The sequence below is a fragment of the Dunckerocampus dactyliophorus genome, chromosome 17, assembly GCF_027744805.1.
Source record: "Dunckerocampus dactyliophorus isolate RoL2022-P2 chromosome 17, RoL_Ddac_1.1, whole genome shotgun sequence".
In the NCBI taxonomy this organism is placed as follows: domain Eukaryota; kingdom Metazoa; phylum Chordata; class Actinopteri; order Syngnathiformes; family Syngnathidae; genus Dunckerocampus; species Dunckerocampus dactyliophorus.
The window spans coordinates 1,155,001-1,181,500 of NC_072835.1; the positions used below are offsets into that span (position 1 = coordinate 1,155,001).

Below are 26,500 nucleotides of genomic sequence, written 5' to 3' on the forward strand. Positions count from 1 at the left end.
TTTTCTAAAATAAAAAAATACTCTTCTTTGATGTTTCTTTTTTTCTCAAAAAAAAATAAAACTTTTAAAAATTATTTATTTATGTAACAAAAAATATACACTCAAATGTTTTTTATTGGTCTCACAGCACACCATGGTGTATTTTGTATTACTTTTCCTGGAGTGTCTTTGGTTGTGTAGCTGCATATGCTTGTGTGTTTCCAAAGTAACACACACAAGGTTTGTTGTGGCCAGGCGTGAAGGTGAACAAGAGAAGCGTTTGTGTTGTTTTGAACCTAGCCAGTGTGTATTGTGGATGTGGTGTGTTGTATAATCACATTGTTTCGTCTTCAAGACAACAGGCATGTTTTTATTAGTAATAACTTAGCTGGAAAACCAATAGAACAATTGCGTGTGTGTGTGTGTGTGTGTGTGTGTGTGTGTGTGTGTGTGTGTGTGTGTGTTTGCTGTGGCAATAAAGTTTTGTTGGTAGTGTCTACTGCTTGGAGGAAGGAAGGCAGGGTCAGGTTTGATGCGGCTTTCTGAGGGTCAAGTGTGGACTGGCAGCTGGCAACGGAGCAGCGTGTGTTTGGATCTGTGGCGGTTCTAAAGCTTTTGTGCATAGAGCAAAGCGGCCTGTCTTGTAAGAACGTAAGGAAAAGCGCACAGGGTGACGTGAAGGAGGCGTTCGTTGGAGGACGGGGACACGCGTGTCAGTATCAGCTTATCCATGTTGATGACCTGATGAAACTTTGACCCGTTTGTGGCGCGTTGAAAGGAGGTGACTTTGCAGCCAAGTGTGTCAAACATCATTACTTCTCGGGATGGAAATCTCTGTGGTAGACCATTCCATACACATGTAACCATCATCCCCATCCTACACGGGTTAGCATACCATCCAAAACACAACCATCCCATGCTGGGTACAAACCATATGATTCCATTCGATACCATTCAACACTTCCATTTGGTGATGTAGACGTCCATCTTACATTAGAAAATAAAGAAGGCACTTCTTTAAAAGTGTCATTCTTGCAGTATTTTCGAAACAGCACGTCATAAATGAAGTAAGACAGAAAAAGGAGGCACTCATAGACATGTTGTAATGATATGTAGTATTGTACACTGGTCACGAGGTGTCACGATAATCCATAAATCCAACAATTAAAAAAAAAAATAAAAAAATGTTGGCCTTGATAAATTGACGTGCATGTGCGTGTTTGTTTGCCACGCAGGCTGGATGACAAGAGGGTTCACTCTGCATGTGTCTGTGCACATTGGTTCTATAGTGGAATAAACAGAGAGCATGAACCCTCCTTTCAGCCACTCAGCTTCTCTGTCCCAGTACGTGGAGGCGGGGCTACTAGTGAGTGGATACACAGACAAGAGTGCTAGCAGCAGTTTGGCAAGCAAACGCTAATATGAATGAAGGCACGAAAGGGATGGTTTGTAAGCCGAATGCCAGCCCCAGTGTGTCTTCGCCCTGAGAGCCAACGCTTACTGGGGCCTTTGGTCCACAAAGTAAATATAAACAAAACAGCACAAAATGACAAAGAGGAAGACAAGTACAAGTATAAGGCATTCAGAAGACGCATTCAAAGACGTTGTGATGTGTAGTATTCTACATGGGCCACTAGGTGTCAGTAATGTAACACTGACGAGACAAAATCACCACAGGAAGTACTGAACAGAACAGGAAGTAAAAAACACCGACACTCCCAATGCTAACGTGTCTACTATATTGGGTAATAGGAGTGTAAAAGTGACTAAAGGGGTGTTATTTCATGTCTAGAGGGCTCTAATCATGTTAAAAAAACATATTTAGAAGATGGTAAACAGGTTTTTATGCTCTGCTATGAAAATATTCCATTAATAAATAAGCAAGCCTACTTTGTGGAAATTAACTTATGTGGAGCGACTTTGCACAGATGCCACATGACATAAACGTCATGCAACAAGGTGACATTAAGGAGTGGAACTGGAAGACACAAACATTAGCAATGCTAGCAAGCGTGACAATACATTAGTCACATTTGAACAGCAGCATCATGCTCGGTTAGCATATAAATGACCAAACGTACATCTCCCACGTCTGTAGTTTATTTTCAGATATGTAGTGAAGCCTGCTTTTTTACAGAACTGTCCTCTGTCAAGTGGTGGGCGTATACACGGGGCGGGGGCTCATGAACAGGCTGTAGGGATGCATTAAATGTGTGTTTTGTTTTTTTTTGCATAATGGGGGAACTTTTTTGGCCAATAAAAAAAGCCCAAGATGTCCAGTGGGATGCATTGTGGTCGTCTATGACCATAAGATGCATTTATAAGATAAGGTGACAAGTCTCCCCTGTTGTGTTGAATCCAGCTGGACCACATCCTCTACCATCCCTCTGCTGCATCTCTCAGGAAGTCCAGCAACCCCGAGCTGGCTCCGGGATTGAGTCCAGCTCTTAGGTTCAAGCGCCAACTCAGCGAGGATGGGACACACATGAGGAGGCGGAGCCTTGGAGGAGGTCTTACAGGTAAACTTGAGTCTGCTTCCCAAGGAATGGCCACATGCAGCAGCACCCTCTGGTGGCCAGTCTTGTAAATGCACGCATTTTGTTTGTAAAAGTGCTTTTGATTGTATTTGTATTTGTACTTTATTTATGTGTTTCTTGGGTATTGCTGCTGTGCACGTGTGAGTGTAGCGGCCGTACGGGTGCAGCTATTGCGTAATATAGGGATTGCCCCTGATCTCTTAATAGGATCTTTTTCTCTCCATTGGCCTCATTGAGCCGCTTGGCCTCGGTCCAGTCCGTCTCAGCGCACTACAGAACTCAAGTGTTCACTTCACCGAGTACTTTTCACACTTGTTTGACGCCCCCTCCCCCTTGCAGGAAAATATCTTCTGCTGCCCGCCCATTCCCAGCAGACAACATGGCAGCCCTCATCTGAGACCTCAAACCTGGTCCGCATGCGCTCCCTCAACCTCGGCAAGTCCGACCCCTCCCTCACCTCCAGCCTGGTGAGTCAAAACATGCCCCCGTCCTGTGTTGCATGTGCTATTCGTGTTCTCTGATTAGTCCCCAGAAGTCGGATTGACTTCCTCTCTCACACATTTCTATCAAAACACCTGCTGTAACTTTGTGGGGGTTAGCCCAACCGCCACCCTTTGGGAACTGATAAGCACGTGTGTGTCAAATTTGAGCAAGATTGGTTGTAAAAACATGGTCGCCATCAAGCCAAAGGCCTTTGCAGGGGCACGGGGGCGGGACTTAGCTACCAGTTGTCCATAAGTCATGAGCGTTTGTCGAATTATGATCAAGCTGTTTGTATGACATGCATGCTGGTTATTTTCACCACAACCTATAGCCTTTACAGTCATGTGACTATGCTAGTTGGCTACTATGCTATTGTTTTGCATTACAAAAAACAATTTCACATAAAATACTGTAAATACTCGATGCACAATATCTTTTTTCCCAAAACGATAATTTTCTGCTTCTCAAGACCGATATGGTACAGATAACCGATTTTTTGTGTGTGTATTTTGTGCACCTTTGGAGGTAAGAAGGACTGGAAGAAACTAGGATGTGACCAAGGGTACCTGTTGAAATATCATGACATCACTACTATCAGGAGAACCAGAGTATAGAGGGGGAGGAGCCACCTGCTGTGGCCCAGCAAGGTGCACTGTATTTGGCTCGGTGTGACGCCACGGAGGTCTCTGGCAAACCTTTGGCACTTTTTAAAATGCCACAGCACTGGCGTTTCAGGTGGCTGATAAGGTATGTTATGTGCTTTTCCCTCATGGCGGAGCATTTGGTACAACGTCCTTCCTCAAAACTCGTTTACAAGTGAGCTCATGGGAAGTTACGACAGGCAATTAACATTGCAGGTAGGAGAAAAAAAGGAGTGCTTGATTTCCTCACCTGCCTCATTGAAGGTGTTTTTGTTGTTGTTTTTTCCCAGTCCTGTCCAGCCTTTAAGGCAGATAGAATTGTAGATCTAAATGCCCTCACATGCTCAACAGATTTACTCTGCCAGGGAAAAGTGTGATATACACTTCCCCTGTTATACAGAACGGGGGGGGGGGGATAAGAGGGGGACAAAAAAAGACAGAGACAAGGACAACAGCAGCAACAACAATTGTGACAACAGTAAGAGAAGAACAGAAACATACAGAACTACATCAGCAAATAAATGTCTGTGATGACTATATACACCCTGACGGAAAGGACAAAATAATAACAACCACAATGACAATACTGCATTGAAACAGTCACACATAATAGTAATGAAATGATGAACTATGATAGTGATCACAATGATAATACTGCATTGAAACAGTCACACATAATAGTAGTAATGAAATGATGAACTATGATAGTGATCACAATGACAATACTGCATTGAAACAGTCACACATAATAGTAGTAATGAAATGATGAACTATGATAGTGGTCACAATGATAATACTGCATTGAAACAGTCACACATAATAGTAGTCTTGAAATGATGAACTATGATAGTGATTACAATGATAATACTGCATTGAAACAGTCACACATAATAGTAGTAATGAAATGATGAACTATGATAGTGATCACAATGATAATACTGCATTGAAACAGTCACACATAATTGTAGTAATGAAATGATTAGCTATGATAGTGAACAGAATGATAATTACTGTAATTGCACATCATTGTAAAAAAAACTATAATCATACTGCTGATATCACCGTAGCTGTAATAAAAGCAACAACATAATAACACCCTGGTTAACTCAGTGAGTAATGTGGGGAAGTACGTATGTACTGTGAGTGTGCATATGTACAGGTATCTCTGTATGTGGGGTCTTCATACAGTATATATATATATAAGGTGCAAGAATGTGTGAGCTTGTGATTGTCACTGAGAATGCATGAAAGGAAAGGGGCTCCCCTCCACCGCCCAGAGCCCTGCCCCAAATAGCCAGGCCGAGCCCCCACCGCCAGAAAGCCACCAGGCCCACAGGGGCAGGCAGCACAAAGATCAGCCCCCCAAGAGCCAGCCCAGAGAGCCCTCCCCCCCGGGAAGACCAGCAAGGGGCCGCAGCGAGGCAATTCCAACCAGAAACAGGGCGCGGCGGGTGCCGGAGGACAGCCAACCCCCGAGACCGGCGAGAGATCACACCCGACAAAGGCAGACGGGCACCGGGGGCCACACACTGGCAGGTCCAGAGACGCCCCCACAACTGGAAAAGAAGCCCGCCCATGCTGGAAGCGCCAAAATCCCCCCCCCCAAAAAGATACAAATTTAAAAATAATAAAATAAACAAATAAAAGCACACACACAGTGGTCGACTGCCCGATACCCGGGAAGCCTCGCTGCTAGACGTCCCTCGCCGGGGATCCAGGGCGCAGCGGAGTAGGGGACTCCGGGGTCCCAGACACACAACCCAGAACCCGAGGCGTGGAGAATGTGGACCACCAGGGAGCAGGAAGACCACAGGCCACCCCATCCCAATGGCAGGACGCTACCAGCAATGCAGACAGAGGAGCCAGACCACCCACATGCCACCAGAGCCGACGGCGCACCACCTGCGCACCGGAACCCCCACCCCCGACAAGCCCGCAGACAGACCGGGGGAGGCAAAGACGCAGACAACGGCCCAGCAGAGCACAAAGACCTGCGGCGACAAATGCCACCCCCTGCAGGCCCGGCCAAAGGGCACAGGCCTTCCCCCACCCTGCCCGTCACCCAGGCCCACGGTCCCCGCAAGCAGGACCAAGCCGCACCACACCAGACAGCCCGGAGCCCCAGCAGCCACCACAGTGCGCAGCAAGCCACGGCGGCATGCGGGCCATCCGTAGTACCGGCACTGCCCCCCGGAGACTGCCGAATCCGCCCCAAGAGTGCAGAGGTGCCCACGGCCCAGGTCAGTCCAAGGGAAGCACCGCAAGCCGCCCCCCTGGCGCATGCCCCGGCATCAACAGGCCTCAAGGGGCCACCCCAGGGAAGGGCAGGCAAACCAGACAAAAGCATCCCACAAGCCAGGCCACCCCGGGCGAGACACTGCGGCGTGACGGCCAGCGGACAGGTCCACGGCCACACCCACGACCCTGGGGGACAGGCGCTGCGGAACAGGCAGGAGGTACCCCAATCCAGCCTGCTCCACCCGGTTATGTGATAAGGTGTGATTGTGTCATGCTATGCAATTAAAAATATAAATAAATAAAAGAGGAAAGCCCTGAAGAGTTGGTCTCTCTGACCCTGAGGGGTGTATCTCTGTGCATGTATATGATAGGGGTGTATGTGGATGATAGCTAATGATGCAATTAAAATTGGGCGACAGCTGCCGCATGGTGAGCCCCTCACCTGCCCAGCCCCTCCAAACCCTAAGTGTCTACTGTGCGATTAAAATTGAGGGGCGACAGGTCAGTGGCATGACAGGGGCAAAGGAGCCTCCGCAAGGCAACTCCCCTCCCCGACCACGCCCGACCCTAGACCACCCCCCAAAGTCTTATATGTATGTGAGGTGGTGCAGCGGAACAGGAAGGACGAGGGCACCACAAGCCCACACCCCAACATAGCCCAAACCGAGCAGGGGGGGGACCCAAGGACACATGACGGACAGACCACTCACTCAGCACAGGCTCAGGCAAGCCACGGGCCGCAGGACACACCACAGGCCCTATCCGGCCCGCCACGACGCCCAGTCCAGTCCTCCCAACTCCCCAGAGGCGATACCCCCAGCACCCCCAACACCGGAGCCCCACCGGAGTCCACCCCCAAACTGCCAAACACCACGGACGAGCCACACGCCCCAAGGCAGACCCGACCACCACCAGAACAGTAGGAACCGCGCCCACGCGGCACACACATACACACAACCACGGCTGGCAAGGGAGCCACACCACAGCGACCACAAGAGAACCGGACCCCACATAGAGCGGAGCACGGCCACACCCATGAAGCACGCAAGCAAGAAGGGACAGAGAAGCAAGCACCCCACGACAGGACAGGACCCACTAGAGGAGCGACCCCCCGCTGTGCGCCGAAGCGCCCGCCCCACTCCCCGCCACGCCGCAGACCAGCCATCACCCCACCCCCCGCCCATCCACCAACACGCCAAGGGAGACACCCCGAAGCCGCTTTTTGTGAAAAGATACATTTCAAGCATAACTTTCACTTACACACAAATATTTTTTTGCTTTTGTGACAGCTGAAATATCTGAACAATCCCATCAACTATTTACAGTTGTCACATTTGGAATTAAAGTGTGTGTGTGCGTGTGTGCACGTGTTAAAATGTCCCTACAATGCTTAACCTTCTGGACGCTACACTCCAAGCTCTCTCACATCCTCCTTGCTGTCGAGTGTGTTAATACATGGAAAAGATCCATGCTGAGCTCTTATCAAATGCACTTCTGCCACCTTGTGGCCGTTTTTATGGCTTAGAACACATCCACAGCAAGTTAACGTATCTCATAAATCAACTACTGCTACCTTGTGGGTAGCAACAACTAAGTGCTAAACATAACATGTAACTTAGTCTGTTATTTACAAGTGGCCGCAGGGCATGCTGAGTTGTCCTGTGGCGAATGATAAAACATTCTGAAGACTAAGTGAACATCCCTCCTTGTGTACTCTCCTGACGACCTCCTCAGCATGACCTGCATAAATGCAACAAACACGGCGACATGTTGGGAGGGAGCACCGCAAGCTACCCAGCATGCCTTGCAGCGCGAGTGTTGTGTGTAGACCGTTATTTGTGTGGCCGTTTTTGTGCTACAGATTGCATCTGACTATTTCCTGCTTGCCGCGGTAGCACTGCAAGCCATGTTGCCAGCTACACTTTTGGTGTTCACGGTTTAAAAGGACGTGTGGCAGGCTTGACACTCTGAAAATGGGGCTTTTAACACCATAAACGTTAATGACAAATACCAGAGGTGTGCTACGTGCGACTTATTTTTGTAAAAGTGTAAAAAGAAGTTAACCACTCTTCATTTATAAAAGATGAAGCCAATTAGACAGTCCGTGTTAACTTTAATAATGCGTGAGGACTCTGGATTCTTCTTGATGTTGCCCCTTCTTGGAGTGTTTCAAAAAAAGGCACAAAAACATAAAGGAAAAAGCGAAGTAAGAGACGTTGTGGCGTTTCTTCCTCCATTTTTCCTTCATTCCTCCAGGAATCATGTGTTTGGCAGCATAGTGGGGCATCTGTAAAGCATGAAGCTGCCATGTTTGCTCCAGAAGCGGCGATTGAGACACACGGCAGGCTTCCAGGTAAGGTGGGAAAGAAGGTGAACACATTGTAAAGCGCACACTGAGGTGACCTTCACGCGCTGCCAATCGATGACGCCGATGCGCTCGATGGCGATCTTGTTGTTCCCACCGCAGATTGAATCAAAAGCGGTGTATAATCCAATGAGTCATCTGCGGTGCGCGGGGAAAAGGTTAATGTGATGCCAAAACACAACAATGTGTGTCCACGGGGATCGATTGGACGCTAAGTGTGTTCAGGTGGCGTATGACATCATTCCTGCATGGCGTCATGGCCGCATGGAGTGTGCAGGCCTCCACCAAGGCCGTCTTACGGAGCCGTGACAGTCACATGCCTCAGTTAGCGTTGCAATTCATGCATTATTCATGGTGAATGACAGGACCCATCTCGCAATATTAAGGGTTGAAAAAATGGATTGGATCTGCCTCAAACTCAAGATTGTTGTTGCCATATCATGTTTAAAAAAAGAAAAAGATCACCTGTTATTACAGCCTATTAGTAAAAAAAAAAACAAAAAACAGTGCATATTTAAACAAATTGCATATGTTCTTGGCATAAGTGAAGTATTTTCAAGCATAAAAATGGCTAAATGAACTAAAATACAAATACAATTGTACTTGTGGATGTAGTGTTCTACATTGGCCACTAGGTGTCGCCAGAACGTGAAACGTGATCACCACAGCAGGCAGTTGTTGCCACAGAGTAGATTTTGATCAAGATGGGTTGTAAAACATGGCACAGGAGCAATTAACAACTAACTCTTCGTAAATTACTCACCATTTGGCTAATCCTTTTAAAACTTGTTATGGTTCCACAGTTTTGTCCAAAACAGCAGCGTAACAGGCGACACAAATAAATATTAGCCAAAGACTCGCTAGTTATTGTTAAAATGACACCCCAAGTAAACAAAGAAAGATGGTCAGCATCTTATCGGCACCTCACTGGTGTGTTGTTATTGCTTTCTGACTTCTTTATTTTGCCACCCCTCAGGGTGCCGTATCTTCCTTGACTGGGATGCCCGTCGGCAGCAAATCAATACTTGCACTGTGTGTGTGTGTGTGTGTGTGTGAGAGATATGGCGATAATCCTGACGTGTAGCGTGCCTTTGTGGGGACCCCCGTCCTTCGCACTCTTCATTGTAGTCCGAGATGTCCTTGACTGATATCGTTGTTGTCCGGGTGCTTGCAAAGGAACGGACTGTTGTTGCACAAATCTATCATGTTTTCATGACACACAAACTGGGCCAGATTCCTGAACTAAGCCCACATACAGTATTTATTTACACACCGGGGGAAAGAAAAAGTCCTAATCTTGCGAGATTACAAGAAAAAAAGTATGATTTAATTGTTTGCTGAAAGTTATACTTAGTGAAGTGTAACTTAACAACATCCTCACCTCATCCTAACGTAATGATATGTAATACAATGCTGATCCAAGTATTCAGAGCAGGTGAAGAACGGACTGTTGGATCTTAAGGAGGTTCTAAGAAGGGCTTAAACATGCAAAAACAGGAAATGGGGGTGAGACCAAAAACAAGCATTAATGTGAAATAGGCTGTTCATCACTGATCCAACGTTTAAGACCATAGCTAAACCCCCCTCCCCCATGAATCCCCCCTAAAACACAAATAAAAAGCTTCTCCAGTCTTGTTCATGAGGTGAAAAATGGCTTTGGACACACTTGATGCTGGTGTTTCCAGGAGGCTAGTGGGAATGTTGTGAAGATGGCTTCACTGTCTGGAACTCATGTCCTTTTTGTAAATCCATCCCCAAATGTTCTCCATTGGATTTAGATGAGGGGAACACGCAGGATGGTCCAAAAGACTGAGCTTATTCCTCTTTGTGAAGTGCAGCGTGGTGCTGTTGAAAAAGCCAATCATTACCACACAGACGAGGGCCTTGGGTCACGAGGGATGCCGCCTGCAACATCTCCACACAGCCGGCTGCTGTTTGACGCCCCTGCACAACCTGAAGCTCCATTGTTCAATTGAAGGATCATGATGGTGGAAAACATCTCAGGTGGGATCTCCTTGTCATGCCAGTAACGCTGGAGGCCATCAGGACCGTCAAGGGAGAAGAAGACTTTCTTCCACCTTTCAATGCACTCGGCACCAGTAACAACCTTCATTTGGGCCGAGGATCATCCTGTGTCTTGATGGACAGCCAATGGGATCCTCCGACTCGTTGTTTTGGGCCTACCGCTTGACTTTTTGTTCCATGAGCCTCAGGATGTGTGAAAAAGTGACTGTCTTACTGCGTCCAACCTCAGCAGCAATGGCCTTTCTTATGCAGCTTAACAATCCCACCACCTTCAAAGACAGAAAGCTTCTTTGCCTTTGCCATTAAGAGATCACAACAGTGTGAATACCTGACACTAAACCACATTCAGTCCACATTTTGTACAACTTTTGTACAACTCTTACTCTGCTTACTCAAAAATGTTTTGATTTAAAAAGGAAGAAAAGCAGCTTTTTGTGAAAAGATACATTTCAAGCATAACTTTCACTTTCGACACACACGTGTTTTGCTCATAACAATAGAGTTTATTCACAAATGTAACACCATCAAATAGTTCCAACTTTACATATGGAAATTAACTATGTGTGTGCATGCATGCGTGTGCGCATGTTGTGTGTGCATGTGTTTGCCTGCGTGCACGTGCTGAAATGCGCTAAAATTTCCCTACAATGGTAACTTTCTGCACTCCAAACTCCTCCACGCTCTCCAGCTTCCTCCTTCCTGTCTTCTGCGTTTCCTGCTTCATCACGAGCGCCACGGTGAGCGCTGCCGACCTCCTATCACGTGCATTTCTGCCACATTGTGTGTCAATGCGTCTTTGGCATTGAATGAGTTAAGATCCAACGGTGCAAAGTGTACATTGAGGAGTGTGATTGAGAGATGGATGTTGTTGGTGAAATGTGGAATTGTACAACATCAGGGCGTTTGGCTTTAGAGGTTGGCTTGTGTTTCCTGTTACTGAGCAAACTAATTGGTGCTGGTCCACGCTGAAGCGATCCAAAAAATGGTAATTGGAGAATTTCCTCATTGAGAAAGAAACAGCGTCTTTCCTTTTGTGTTCTTGCAGCAATCTTCGTTCTTTTCCGAGTTCCACGTGAAATGGTCTTAATGGACCATCTGCGCACGGACTGGCGACGTGGCACCATCCTTCCTTCTCCTTAATTCCCTCAGGTTGTCCTGCAGCCTATTGTTCTGGATCAAAAGGCGCGGTGTTGAAATTCTTGACCCGGTGATGAGTGTAGGAAGTTAATTATGAAGACGGGCAGCGCTAGGTGTCACAACACACACACACACACACACACACACACACACACACGAGGATCCATGTGGGCCGGGCTCGTGATAAGGAGAACCTGCTTAATATTCAGCCGGCACTTCCACAGTGAATGGAAGGAGGCGTGATGGCGTTTAAGAGAAAAAACACAGACGGAGGCTGAATAGAAAATGGGGGGGAAAAGCGTTTACAGGGATGTGTGGTGGGGGTGCAGCGTCCAGGGACATGGGGTTCTTGAGCAGGCGGGGCGTGAAAAATTGTTGTAAATTGACTCAGGGACTCCGTCAACATCGCCACCAATTTCATCACAATAACGACTCCATTTGTCGGGTCTGAAGGCGGATTTCCTGCCAGTCCGTGAGCCTGCGGCGCCTCCCATGGCGATCATGCCAACTCCATCCTCATCAGATTACCATGTTAGCCTTGGCAGATTTAAAAAGAAAAAAACAAACAAAACAAAACCAAAAAAACCCTTTTTATTCTCAGAAGATTTGGACTTCATTTTTGATTTAAAAATAGCGAGTTGTTGTTGATTGAAGGAGTCCTTTCTGGTTTCTCCCAACTTGACCACTATATTCTCATCAAACCACTTACAGTATTACAACAGACTCTGGTTTCTCTCATGAGATGACAACTTTTCTGGGGGGAATAAAATACTTTGATGTGAGACATGAACACGTCCTTCTCTTTACTGTGCCTTCTAAAGATATAAAAACAGGTAAAAAGAGGCAGCTAATGAATGCACGTAACGGAACACACCTATGAAAACACCTCCAACAAGGTTTAGTGGTTTTCCATCCATGCTGTGAGCGTGTAGTAACAGCTACGTTCATGGTACCATGTCATACTTGGAGTATTTTGGCAACTTTGATTTCACATAGCAACATCGTAGAAACCAACATCTACACCTGGCGTTAACTTAACTTTTCCAAACTCAGAAATATAAACACAGCAGCAGTGGTGGCATCTCCAGTGTGCAGCCTTACCTTTTGGTGGTGTCGGTGGCGTTGTGAGTGCGACACTGACGCGCTACGGGCGAGTGTGTGGTGAACCTAGCCGGCTAGTAGCTAACTGGTGTCACTATGCCGGTAACATAGTTTAGTCGTTGTAACAGTGTCAATAACAATAAAAATAACAATGTTAGACGTGTGTGTTCATGTCTCACATAAGGATGGTGGATGATGCAAATTTCCAAAAAGTGCACTGTTCCTTTAAGAAAAAAACAAACTTGTGTATTTTCTGTTTTTTATGATTATGCTTAACATTACAACCTTTTTTCTTGAGAGAATCCTTTTTGCTGCTTCACGCACACACGCACACACACACACACACACACGCACACACACACACACTGTACATACATTACATTCCGTACCAGTCAAACGTTTGGAGACACGTTCTCATTCAATAGGATGCTTTTGTGTGATACACAATACACCTTTATTCTTGCAAGTTGGACGTTTTTAATAACAAAAATACTAATTGTTATTGTGAAATTGATGTTTATTTTTTTCTTGAAAGAATACAACCTTATTCTTGCAGCATTACCGCTTTATTCTTGTAAAGGATGACAGATTATTTTCATCAGATTACAATGTTTTTTTTTCCATGAGACTCTTCTAACTTTTTGACTTTATTCTCAAAATTTGTATTTTTATTTTTTGTGCCTTGAAAAAAAAATACAACTGATGTCACCGTTGAGATTGAATTTGAAAAAATTAAAATTTTTCTCATAAAATGAATTTTTCTTCTGTAAAATAACTGTTCTTTTAGGATGAAGACTTAATTTATTTTATTTTTTTTTTAAACAATTTTATTGTCAAAAGGTTCCAATTTTTAATGGTGAAAATGGCATCTTTATTACTTTATTCCTGCAGAGCTGTGATGCTGGATGTAAAAGATGGCAGTTTATAAGGGTACAACTCTTTTCTCTCTCCCTCTTTCTTGTGACATCATGACTTTCTAGACTACTCACCCCCCCCCATTAAAAAGCCACTCGTTAGGTTTCCTTTTTTTTCTTGGAATTATCTTGTCAGATTAAAACATACAAAAATGGAGCATTATTCTCATATGATTTAGACTAAAAAAAACACCCCAACTTGTTAGACTGCGACTATTTTTTGTAAAAAAAAAAAAAAAAAGAAAAGAAAAAAAAGGCTTTTTTTTTTCTTTTTTAAACAATTTTTTTGTCAAAAGGTTTCAACTTTTGTGTTGGCTCCCAACTTTTTGAATGAATGACTTTTTGTGTGTGACTGATTCCCGCCCACAACATTCCCCTTGCTTGTGCCCAGGCGTCCTGACTTTGGAGGACAGGATGCCAAGGTGATTGTGGCGTGAAAACAAAAGGCAGGAAGGATATCCTCTCTTTTTCTTTTCTACGTGTGGCTGCTGAGAGATGGGGGGGGGGGGTGCTCCTGACCTTAACCTCCTCCCTCCCTCCCTCACTGCTGCTACACAAATTTACAAGCGCCGTCATCCATCCTCCCTCCCTTCTTCCCTCCTTCCCTGTCTCGCTTCCTCCATTGCTGCTTCACTCCTGGGAAGTTGCGGAGGAGATGAGCCAGAGGAGAGGTGTCATGTGACCTCCCGTCCTCCAATGAGATAAATAGTGGTGTGGAAGTGTCGAAGCGGCTGCTCGGCTGGCGTCAGATGTTAGCCCGAGGGGCGGGAGGGAGGTAGAGAGAGAAAGGGGGGGTAGCCAGCGTGAGGCTTTGGCACTGCATGGCTGTGCTGCATCGCCACCATGGACCAGTCCAGCATTCTGAGGCGGCGAGGGCTACAGGTAGGCGGGAGGATGACGGATGTTCTTATTGTGGTTGAGAGCGGATGCTCTGTCCTTCACGTGCATGATCTTTGATGGCTGAAGTTGCGCTGACTTTGGTGTCAGTGCTGGTGTTTGCTGGGCGGTCAGCAGGGAGTGGAAGCGGAATGAATGGACACTTGATTGACTGGATGATAATGAAGTGCACGGTCGGCTGCCCGTCCGTCTCGCCTCAAGTGCAAAGACGCACGTCTTTGATTTATTTCTACAATGCAGCAAGTTGAAGTGCATTTACATTTCAGTCACTTCTTGCCTTTGCATTGGCCTCTTAGTGGTCTGTTTCATGCTACTTGAACTTTTTATTTGGAATCTTGCAGCTGATAAACTAAAGTAAAGATCTGCTTTTTTGTGGAATGAGGTTGTCTTTTGGGGCATTTTTGTCTCTTCATGAACGGACGAACGTGGGGGCTGAAGACTGTGACTATTTGAATGCTCGTGATCTTGAAAGATGTTGTCAGCATTGCCGTTTGTGTGTCAGCGAGCAGCGTAGGAGAGAAAACCATTTGAACAATTCCTGTGGAACTTTGAGGTGGAGTGAGGCTGTGGTTTACGGAAGAATTGGTGACTTTCTGATGCCAGTCCGGCAAATGAATCAACATGCATCTGCTGGGCTCTGAAAACTTTTGCTGGTCAACTTGGTGATTGTTTGTAGAAACACTATCACCGCCTTCCTCTCGTTGTCGCGCTCCAACACGCATCCTCCGTGGCAACATAACGGTCGCTCGGCTGGTGCCGTACAGCCCCGCATTCAAATGCAGACGCAGAAGTCCATTTGTCAGGCAAATGTCCGACGCGGCCTCAGCGCTGCAATTTGCATACTGACTCACCGGCGTGCCGTCATCACCTCCTCCAGATGTCATCAAGTATGACGTCATGCTCTTATGGTTTGTCTTACGAGGAAAAAAAATACAAAATACAGCTAACGTCACCATTAAGATGACATTTTGAAAAAATAACAATTTTACTCTAAAATTAATTTTTTTTTTCTATCCATCCATTTTCCTCCGCTTACCCGGGTCGGAGTCGCAAGGGCAGCAGTCTGTCGGGAAGTCCAGACTTCCCGGTCTCCGGCCACCCCTTCCAGTTCCACCGGGTGTCCCCAGGCCAGCTGTGAGACATAATCCCTCCAGCGTGTCCTAGGTCCGCCCCGGGACCTTCACATTGCACCTCCCGTAGCCAAGGTGGTACCCTTCTGTCCAGCACCCTGGAATAGACTTTCCCAGGGAGGCTGACGAGAGTGATGCCCCTATAGTTGGAACACACACTTCTTGAAAAGGAGGTCTGCCAATACAGAGGTACTGTTCCCGACGTGTCAGCCAAGACAGTCCCTCAACATCCAGAGCTTTGAGGAATTCAGGCCGAAACTGGTCCACCCCCGGAGCGCTGCCACTGGGGAGCGTTTAGACTACCCCCGATACCTCAGCCATGCTGATGGACGTGCCTGCGTTCCTTTTCTGCAGACTCTGCTTCCTCTATGGAAGGCAAGGCAGTGGGTTTTGAATGAATGAATGATTTATTTTCTTGAAAAACATAAAACATGACTCTTCTTGTAAGATGAAGACTTCTTTAAAAAAAACATTACTTCTTTTTTTTTTACAGAAAAATGACATTTTTGGATTTATTCTTGTGAAAATGCTGATTTCTTCACATGAGGTGGCAACTTTGGTCTCAGACAACATTTGTTTTTGTTCTCCCTTTCTTGGGAGATTTTTTCTAGAATCAAGAAAAAAAAAAGTCATGCAAGGCAGCAGTTTAGATGGAAGAAGCGCAAACCCGCATCGCTTAAACAACAACAAGGTTTAATGCACTTAATGACCTGATTGTTTGCCTGTAATCACCATTCATCTGCAGAAGTGGAAGCTATTAAGGCTTTGAGCATCATGTATGAATCGGTCAAAGGTGATTAAGGGGTTTTGGCACAGCTGCGTTATCGCTGAAGTAACAAGCGCCGTGGGGCTTCTAATTCCACTCAACCACCTCTTTTGTTGGGCTTCTTCTTCCTGTGTGTACCCAACGTAATGTTCACACCTGTCTTCTGTCTGTTTCAGAAGGAGCTCAGCCTTCCCCGAAGAGGCAGTTTGTAAGTACCCATCAAACATGTCTCTCTCTGCCCGCCGCAGTGTTGTGTACGTTGAGTCGGGTTCACCAGCGTTGCGGTGTCTCTAAATGACATATTTGCCCTGACACGGAATGTTCGGCAATGGAAGTCATATGAAATTGCGACGACGACCATAGAACATGAAGTGGAACGCATTTTGACGTAAGGAAGCATTAAATGGTCCTCCTTGTCCTTGCTGCTCAGTACAAGTCAACCATAGTAATCATGTCAAAGCTGGGGTTGAGCACACACATTGCTTTTACCGTTCACGCTTCTTTTTACACTTGCATCATTACTAAGAATGCTGCTTACAGCAATGCCTGCAGTTTTTAAGGCTCAAGTGTCAGATATTTCTATTTCTTTTTTTTTTTTTTTTTAAAGCTTTTAGACTTTTTGCAGTCAAATGTTTTGAGACACTTTGTCATTGAACTGGATGCAAAAGTGTCCCCAAACTTTTGACTGGTAGTGTGCTTATTGACTTTAGGTGTCCCCAAACTTTTGACTGGTAGTATGCTTATTGACTTTAGTTGGAATCAATATTTAAACTCTGCTTGTACAGATGGGTGTCATATATAGTAACGGTCAAAAGTTTTGAGACACGGTCTCATTCAACAGAATGCAAAAGTGTCTCTATACTTTTGGCAGGCACTGTGCTTAATGCTACGTAAGTCGAATACTTTGGCATCTTGTGGAGGAGAGTAGGTGTCCGTGTAGGTGCCTGATGACAATATCACAATATTCTATCTTTGTGTCACATTTCAGCCGTTTAGATTTGTTTTCTCTGATAATCCTCACGACCTCCAGAACATCGCTCTACAGACTTCTATTCACCAGCAGTGACACTCGTGGAGCTCTCCAGAGGTTCTGCAGAGGTGATCATTCCTCTGCAAACAGGTTGTTGCAAGAGCGCTGCCACAGCCTCCGCTGACCCTGGTAACCATGGCAACGGTTGTTGGGTTTTGACAAGGCGGGCCTCAGAATAAATCACATCGGTGCTGGCTATTTAGACATCAGCGCTCATTTGTTGGGAATGAACGGAAAGGTAGCGTGACTGCGGTCCGCGTCTCCAAGTGTTGTGCTCGTGCACGGAGGAGTTCAAGTTGCAGAATGTGATGTTTGGGGAACGTACGCCGCATTACGGCAAAGTCACTCTAGGCCCAAATAACTGCTGATAGAGTTGTCTTTAGTGTCGTGTGTGTGCGTGCGTGCATGCGTGCGCGTGCGTGCATGTTGTTAGCCGTTGGGTGCATATCTGGTTAATCATTCATTCGTCAATATTGCCACATCGGTTTGTGCATTTTATGCTTTTTTGTGTGTCAGTGTTTTACCTGAAACTGCTATGTTTTGCAAATGTATCTGAACACACCCAAGGAACCAAAGCATTGTAAACATGTCTCCTTATGACGCTGTACAAATAATCCCTCGCCACTTTGCGCTTCCAATTTCACTCTTCAATCAGTCTCCATAAAGGAGGGATTACTGTGCAGTCTAAACTTTGCATTGCATACAGCAGTCAAAAGTTTGGAGACACCTTGCACCTGGTAGAATGAAAATGTGTCTCCAAACCTTTGGCTGGTACTCTGGTACTGTCAATGAGGTAGTGCGAAATGTGGTTTTGATTCAAACATTAGTACGTAAGTACCGAATTGGTCACACTTTCAATAGGATGGAAAGGTGTCCCTAAGCTTTTGACTGATACTATGTGTGACAACAAACTGCACAAGTCGACTAAAATATTGATTCAAAAGTTTGGACACACCTTTCCATTCTTTTGAATGACAAACCTGCTCCAAACTTTTGACCGATGCTGTACTTGGTTGTCATAATTGATATAAACTGTGATGGACATATTCAACAGCAGTCAAAGGTTTGAAGACACCAAGTGTGGCCCAGCTTGTGAGTGGTGCTGTACTTGCTGACTTTTTCAATCAATATTTTCATTGTCCTAAACTGTCCCAGTCCAAAGTCTGGAGACACTTTCTCATACAGCAAGATGCAAAAGCCTCTCCAAACTTTTTATTTGGTGCATGAAGGTCCGCAGGTAAGGTCTTCCTGAAAGGAAGCACCGCATATTTGGATTTCCTGCAGCGATGATGTGATTGCTCCACACTTGTTAGCGACGCTGCAGCAGATGAAAAAAAAGGGGGTGCATGTAATGTGTTGCATCCATCTCTGTCATGCACGTTAGCGCCAGCTGGTGGTGTTGGTAGGGTGCTTGGGCTGTGGGAACGCGGGAGGTGGGGGTCGAGGCGTGCATTGGGGGGAGGGGTTATTGTCCTGCCTCCATGCCCTCCGCAAGCCACTGAGGATCTTGTTTGACAGCTTCAAGGTGGAAGCAGCAGAACAAGCACCTTCAGCACCCCCTTTTCTTTTTCTGGTTTTACCCCCTCTCTTTTTGTGTGAGGGAGGGGTGTGTGTGTGTGTTTGCCTCATGTTTTGGCTGGCTTTAGCTCTTTGTCAGTGCAAGGAGGAAGTGGGGGTGACGGCAGGCAGGCAGGCAGGGAATGCTGATCATGACCACAATAGAGCAAAGGATTGAGCCATGAAAGCCCAGCGGGAACGGCTGAGGATCCCGGGTCTGACGCTAGAGTGAGTACATGTTGTCTTTGCCCTCCTTGGCGGTGCCTTTTTAGCCCCGTGCTGCTGTTAGCATTAGCATCTGCAGCAGGAAGTATCTGTGTGCGTGTATGTGTGTGATGCACATGCCGCAATGACAGCACACGCACAGGCACGCACACACACACACACGCACACACACACAAGCCTGGCTGTGATGAACACAGGTCGTGACCGATTAGATGCACGGTTACACAGCATTTTTCCCGTAAACAAGGCTTTTGTTCCAGTTCTGTTCTTCATTCTTTGAAGCAAACAACAGAAAAAGCAAAGACTCAAGGAAGGTTATTCCATTCACGACATGGACCGTCCAGCTTCACTACATTGCCAAAATATTAGCCGCCACGCTGCAAACAAAGGATAACATGTTGTCAGAGGAAGATGTCGCCAGGGATACGCCGGTGCCCACCCGTGTCTTACCCGTGGCGGGAATGTAAACAGGAAGAGGGGTTTCATGACCCAAGTCTCATCTGTTCACTTCCTGCAGTTGTCACCGTTAGGTCGTTTAGAGTCGCCTCAACTCAGTCGCACCAATGGTCGACGATTTTCCGAGTTTGGACTCAACAGAATAACCACTGCTGTACACTAATCCCCCCTTTATGGCGCTTCATTGCTTCCACACCCGACCACGATAAGTAGCATTCTTTATCTACAAATGGAATATTTTGGTAGTTGGAGCATAGAAAACCTGTTTACCACTTTCTAAACATGCTTTTTAACATGATTAGAGCCCTTTAGACACGAAATAACACCCCTATAGTCATCTTTACACTCCTATTACCCAATATGGTAGACATAAGAAGAGAAAATAGGATGTAGAAATCCTGTTTACCACCTTCTAAATATACCGCTACTATGTGTACTATGTCTATTATGTCTTATTTTCTTATTTAGAAGGTGGTAAACAGGATTTCTATGTCCTATTTTCTCTTATGATGTCTACTATATTGGGTAATAGGAGTGTAAAGGTGACTATAGGGGTGTTATTTCATGTCTACAAGGCTCTAATCATGTTAAAGTCTATTTAGGAGGTGGTAAACAGGTTTTCTATTGCCTTAAAAACAAAAATATTCCATTTATAAAGAAGGAATCCTACTTTGTGGAAATTTACTGGCACTAATTATCTGCAATAAGCAGGGGGTTACAGTGTGTAAATAATAGAATAAAGAATATTTATTGTGTTGTGACTTATTCACAAAGAATTGTTATTTTTTGTTATTTGAAATAACCACTTTCATGGTGTTAAACTATACGGTTTAAATCTGACTTTTTTTTCTCTCCTTCCAATAAAGATATTTCAAAATAAGACATTTCACAGCTGTAATTCTAATGCCGTCAAACCGTGATGTTTTTGCCCAAGGTTATGATACCGTCAGAATTGACATCCCAACCCATGCCAAACTCAGATCACGATCCAACAGTGCGATATCAATACTTTGCTTAAATAAGTAAAATCGTCACCTTGTTGAAATAATTGAGGCATTTTCTTGGCCAAAATGATTTTATTAATTGCCAAAATGAGCTGGTTGTGATGCTGCACATGTGTGGGAAAGTGGCGTCCATCCTCGGTTGAAGGGATTGTGTGATGCTGCGCTTGCAGGCTCAGCTTTTTTCTGTTTCCTGAATAAAATGACAATTATTTGAAGAAGGTGATGAAATAATCCTTGAGTTGACTGACAGCGGAGACACTTTGTATCACTTTGCTAGCCAGGGATCGCAGACGTCAACCTTCTGGACTGTTTTTTGTTTTGCTTGTTTGGGGGAAGAAAATAAAGTAAAGAGGAGGTTTTAAGTCAGCTTGAATAGCTCTTTGTTGACATCAACAATGACCTTAATGAGGCTTTGGCAAAACACTGACTCGTTGGACAATAAGAATAAAAAGACACGAGAGTGAATAACGAGTGTTTGCTGTGTAAACAACATCATAAATGTATCAAATCATTCCACACGTTTGTGTCCTCGTTTTCTGTGCAATGACGGATTTGTATGTGGGCATAATCTGACGCTAATGAGCTCCTAAATCCACTGCAGTAAAATCTCCTCACCTCTGTTTGACCTCAGGAACGCTGCAGCGCCACGGCAACACTCTTTTATCCACACACACACACACACACACACACACACACACACACAGTGTCAAACATTTAACCACCTGTAGCCTGCCTTCTGCCTTTGTTACCAGAAGCGGTACCGATGCTTCTCCATGTGATAGAAATGTGTGATGCAAAAGACGACACGTTTTCACTTTGCTCCGTTTAACTTGCAGCCTCACGCCTCGAAGCTTGAGTCCCACCCCCACTAGTCCTTGCAGCCCGTGCAGCCCCTTGCACGCCTTTCACTTCTGGAGGTAAGCCAGCCTCAGACCTGTCGGCACGCGCCCCGTCCCGCCTGCTGACGCGGCCGAGTTGTGGTTGTGCTACCGCATGATGTGGACCAGCTGCTTTTAAAATGACCAAGTCCCAAACATCTACCTCCTGATATAAATGTACACATATACACTATACACATATACATACTATACACAAGTCCCTAAGACTTAGTGTCCCTACACTAAGTCTTACGAACATCCGACTATCGAACATTCGCAGATACAAACACAAGCCGACTGGTGTATATTTTATTTTATTTTGCCTTGTAGTCGCTCAATCAGTATTTGTACTGCTACTGTACATGCTTGACCAGTAGAGGGCACTGTGACACTGCTAATGCACCTTAGAGCTAATGGGACCAACAGAGGAAGAGTTAGACGCTGGGGAGATACAGTGTAAAGCTAAGTGGAAAGATAAATTGTACAACCGGGACAGAGCGTGTGATTAAAGTTTATGAAGAGTTAATAGGCCTGCTTAATTCTACACCACCCACAGAACACTACCTCTTTTAGAAGAGTCTAACCACCACCACCATTTGTCCTTTTTTTCAATATCTCCTCCTCCTCCTCCACGACGACGTATGCTCGACCACTCCTCTTCAAAGGTAAATAACATTTATCATTACGTATTATTATATCACATTTATTATTGTTTTTTTCATGAATTATCCTGGTTTAATATTACTACTGCATCCAAACTCATATTTAGATACATACACATATACTGTATATGTATACACGTACATGTAGTACCTATATCATTGGTAATAACATACATACACATGTACTGTATATGTATACACGTACATGTAGTACCTATATCATTGGTGATAACATACATACACATATACTGTATATGTATACACGTACATGTAGTACCTATATCATTGGTGATAACATACATACACATATACTGTATATGTATACACGTACATGTAGTACCTATATCATTGGTGATAACATACATACACATATACTGTATATGTATACACGTACATGTAGTACCTATATCATTGGTGATAACATACATACACATATACTGTATATGTATACACGTACATGTAGTACCTATATCATTGGTGATAACATACATACACATGTACTGTATATGTATACACGTACATGTAGTACCTATATCATTGGTGATAACATACATACACATATACTGTATATGTATACACGTACATGTAGTACCTATATCATTGGTGATAACATACATACACATGTACTGTATATGTATACACGTACATGTAGTACCTATATCATTGGTAATAACATACATACACATATACTGTATATGTATACACGTACATGTAGTACCTATATCATTGGTAATAACATACATACACATATACTGTATATGTATACACGTACATGTAGTACCTATATCATTGGTAATATTACCTTTTACCCTACTTAAGAACAATTCCACTGTAGAACGGTCGTCTGGAACCAATTGTGTTCATTGGTTGGGGACTTAGTGTATATACACACATACTGTATATGCCTTTTTTGTTTCAAACTGATACACATAACGATAGCTTTCTGCTTCTCAAGATCCATGTGATACCGAATATCTACTGAATAACCTTTTTATATCTGCTTTTTGAATTTAAGTGTAAGTGTCGTGTGTGCACACGTGGAGGTAAGAAGGACTGGAACAAACGAGGATGTGACCAAGTGTACCTGTTGAAATATCATGACATCACTACTATCAGGAGAACCAGAGTATAGAGGGGGAGGAGCCACCTGCTGTGGCCCAGCAAGGTGCACTGTATTCGGGCACACGCCGTGGGGGTCTCTGGCAAACCTTTTGCACTCTTCAAACGATGCAGCGCTGGCGTTTCAGGGGGCTGATCAGGTTTTTTGCTCCATGGGATTCACAAAATGTCTTCCTCTTAAAGTGAGCTCAGGGGAAGTTACAAAAGGCTGTTCACGTCACAGGAAGGAGGGGGAAAAGGAGCACTTGATTTGTTCACCTGCACCGTATGGGTAACCTCGCGCCATTGGAGTGTTTTTTTTTTTCCTTTTTAATGAATGGTTATCGGAACTATTTTTAATGCTATCAGATTTATTGGTAAAGCTGATAATGATTGGTCCAATAATGATTGTACACCCCTAACAAATATGAGTATTTCTGTACGTGTATATATTTTGGTGCACGTGATGTATCTCTTACTATAAAACGTATAACCTAGATATCAAATGTAATTGGTAAACTTTGAAACTACTTCACCACTTAATGTTTGGCAGCAAACCCGGTTTCCTCCACCGCCACCGAATCCGACCACTGTTTGGGCTATCACGGGCGCGTGTCCCGCGTTTTGGCTAACGGGCCGACGCCCGACCTACAATCACACCGTGAGCCGCAAAAACTCACTGCATCCTGCCAAGTGACCGCCCCCCAAATGCCGCAGCGAACTAAAGCTTTTTAAGGCGTGTTTTGCAGAGTGCAAAACTTATATCACTCTCATGACGACAGGAAGACCCACACGGCAGGCACGCTCGTTTAGGCTTTGTGATGGGAAAGTGGGAGGCAGATGGTCGCTGTAGGCTGGTTGCGGCAATGGGGGCGGAGCTGATTGGCGTTCCGACTATCAAATCGGTTGACAAACATTTCAATTTGGACTACTGGTTTTACATTTGACGTTTTCCATTTGTCCACCAGATGGCGCTACTCTTTCCCATTGAAAGCATGCAGAAAAGCATCCTACCTTTGACTGTTTTCTGCATGTTCATACTGAAATGATTGGATACTGGTGTGTTCATACTGAAATGATTGGATACTGGTGTGTTTAAGAATAGTGGTGTTGTGTAATCTGGCTGATTGGATATTTTTATTTTAGTCTGCAGTACTTTTAAAAGACTGAGTCTGAATATAAACAATATTTTTGCAGAGGTTTCGGGAAGCTGTTTTTTTTTTGTTAACATAAAGGAGGTTTTGAATTGGGACGGTCCCCCCTTGAATGTGACTGCAGCCTGTTTTGATTAACAACAATGCTAACGTTTATAGTAAAACAGCAGTTTGAGTCAGACAGTGTGCCAATGGTGTCATCACCCCCTCCCCCACCATGCCAACCCCCCCACCCTCCTTCCTTCTGCTGCAATGTTGCCTCCGTGTTCTCCTCTTTCAAGTGCTAAGTAGGATTTGTGGCACATCAAAGTGGTGGAGGATCGGTCCGTCTGAGCGCCGTCTGCTTTGATTCACGTAGCAAAGAGTGTCTGTTGGTGTTCATCGTTGGGCACCAAGCACGGAGATGTCTTTTCCACATGTCTGGATTTGTCTGAGTGCAGCAGTCGAAGACGTTTTGCTCGTCTTTTATCCCCAGCGGAGCTCGTGGAAAGGTCAAAGTTTGCCACTCGTTATACATCTCGTCATGGAACAGTACGATAGAAAATCATCTCGGATATTTTGGGGGTGTCATGAGGCACTCAGTTCGTGGTATCTGTTTGAAAGAAAAGATATCGTGCGTCTCTTGTTAGCATGTTGGAAAGCAGTTTTCCAAGGAAAACAATGTCACAGTGCATGATGGAATGCATGTTGCCACTCAATGAGCCACAGCTCTTCAGTGCCGGCAGCACTCGTGCGGCCTCTAATGACGTAATTACGTTGCTTGCCACTTGCGTTGCCAGCTATTTAGGCAAGAATGTGTTGCATCGTCAGTGAATCGTAGCTCTGCACGGCTCTGCAAGCTGTACTCTGACTACTCTGAAAGTAACTTTGTGTGGTATTGCCCCCTTGCTTGGTGAAATGTGAGGGGTGCACTGGCTGCCAGCTGGTGTTATCAGCTTTCTATTCTTTGCTCCACGTTTGACTTTGACCCCTGGCGAGCGTCATGTCCAATGTGGAACGCTGAAAGAGAGCAGAGCCATAATTAGAGCGCAGGCGGGCCAGCAGGGAGACAACGGCGTGGTCTTTTATTCCCAACAATGACGTCCAGCCACAAAAGGAGGCTGATAGGCGAAGAGGAAGAAGAAGAAGCAGCAGCGGCGCTTATCGGCCAGCGGCGATAAGTCTGGCCCGGCGCTGGGTTCAACCGTTACAGCGTTCCACGGGGTCAAGCAAACGCTGACAAGGCGGCTTATCTGGATGACGCCGCGGCGTGTCCCAGACGGCTGTGGAAAGGTGTCGCATGAGGACGCTCGAGGGGGTTTGCGCTCCCCGAGGACAACATAAGAAGTCACGTGACCTCTCTTATCTCGGCTGCTTTTATTGCGTTGTGTTTTTTTCACTTTTTACGAGCTCAGACTTTGCACGTCCCTGTGATCGCGTCCCCGTCCCAAAGGTACCAAAGGTTGTTGACGCCGCAGGGGGCGTCCCAATGCCAAATTCAACATGGGCGTGACAGAATTCTTGCCGCTGTGCATCGTTGCCAGTGTGACAGAGTGTCCCGGTCTTTTGGCGTCTTATCAGAGGCGGGCCAAAGGTGGCGAGATGAGCGAGGCGGAAGCACCCGTGTCGCAGAGTGGAGGGCTGGAGGAGCTGGTGATCTAAAGCCCATCACTTCCACTCCCGGTTAATACGCTGACCCGCTGGATTCTTTTGGAGGCCATCAAGACGAGGGCACGGCAGCATCTGCTGATGATGCGTCCCCCCCTCCCCTCGGCAGTGGTACCTTCCTGTTACATGATATGAAGCATGGTGAGTGCAGGGAGCAGTTTGGAGACGGCAAACAACGAGTCAGCTGCTCTCAGACGTCGCAGCTCCTGACCCGGATCACACACACACATCCCTCGGGATCCTCCTGGGATTACGTCTTTTATCCGTGAGAGGACGCCGTGTCCTCTGCCGCAGGTCGTGTTCATGCCGCAGCTGCCCGCAGAGGTGCCCGTGCAGGGGAGGTTCACGCTGGAGGAGTTCTGCTGCTGCTGCTGCTGCAGCCGCGGGGGTCGCATCTTGGTCAACCCCAATTGCCGCCGCGTGTCCTCGACTGGTCCGCCCAAGCACCCGGGGCACCCGCCGCTCTGGCAAGACCCGGACGCCGTGTGGGATTGTAGTGTTTGGTCGTCGCTGTGCAACTTTAACGTGCCGCATTTCTTCGGCGGGGCTCGCCTGCGCCGCTCCAAAAGGTAACGG

At 45.7% G+C, this 26,500-nt stretch overlaps 1 protein-coding gene across 11 annotated transcripts in view; it reads left to right on the forward strand.

Annotated features, from left to right (window-relative positions):
- Window positions 1-26,500, forward strand: part of mast4 (microtubule associated serine/threonine kinase family member 4) — a 79,870-nt gene that overhangs the window by 19,795 nt on the left and 33,575 nt on the right. For 3 of the 11 annotated variants that reach the window (XM_054758306.1, XM_054758307.1, XM_054758309.1), the window contains exons 2-5: window positions 2,342-2,498; window positions 2,856-2,983; window positions 16,390-16,421; window positions 21,322-21,402. In XM_054758306.1, the coding sequence (XP_054614281.1) occupies window positions 2,342-2,498; window positions 2,856-2,983; window positions 16,390-16,421; window positions 21,322-21,402 (398 nt within the window). Of the gene's footprint in view, window positions 1-2,341; window positions 2,499-2,855; window positions 2,984-14,227; window positions 14,303-16,389; window positions 16,422-18,719; window positions 19,029-21,321; window positions 21,403-22,630; window positions 26,494-26,500 lie in introns of those variants that run through there. The other 8 variants (XM_054758308.1, XM_054758310.1, XM_054758312.1 and 5 more) reach the window with 7 other exon arrangements.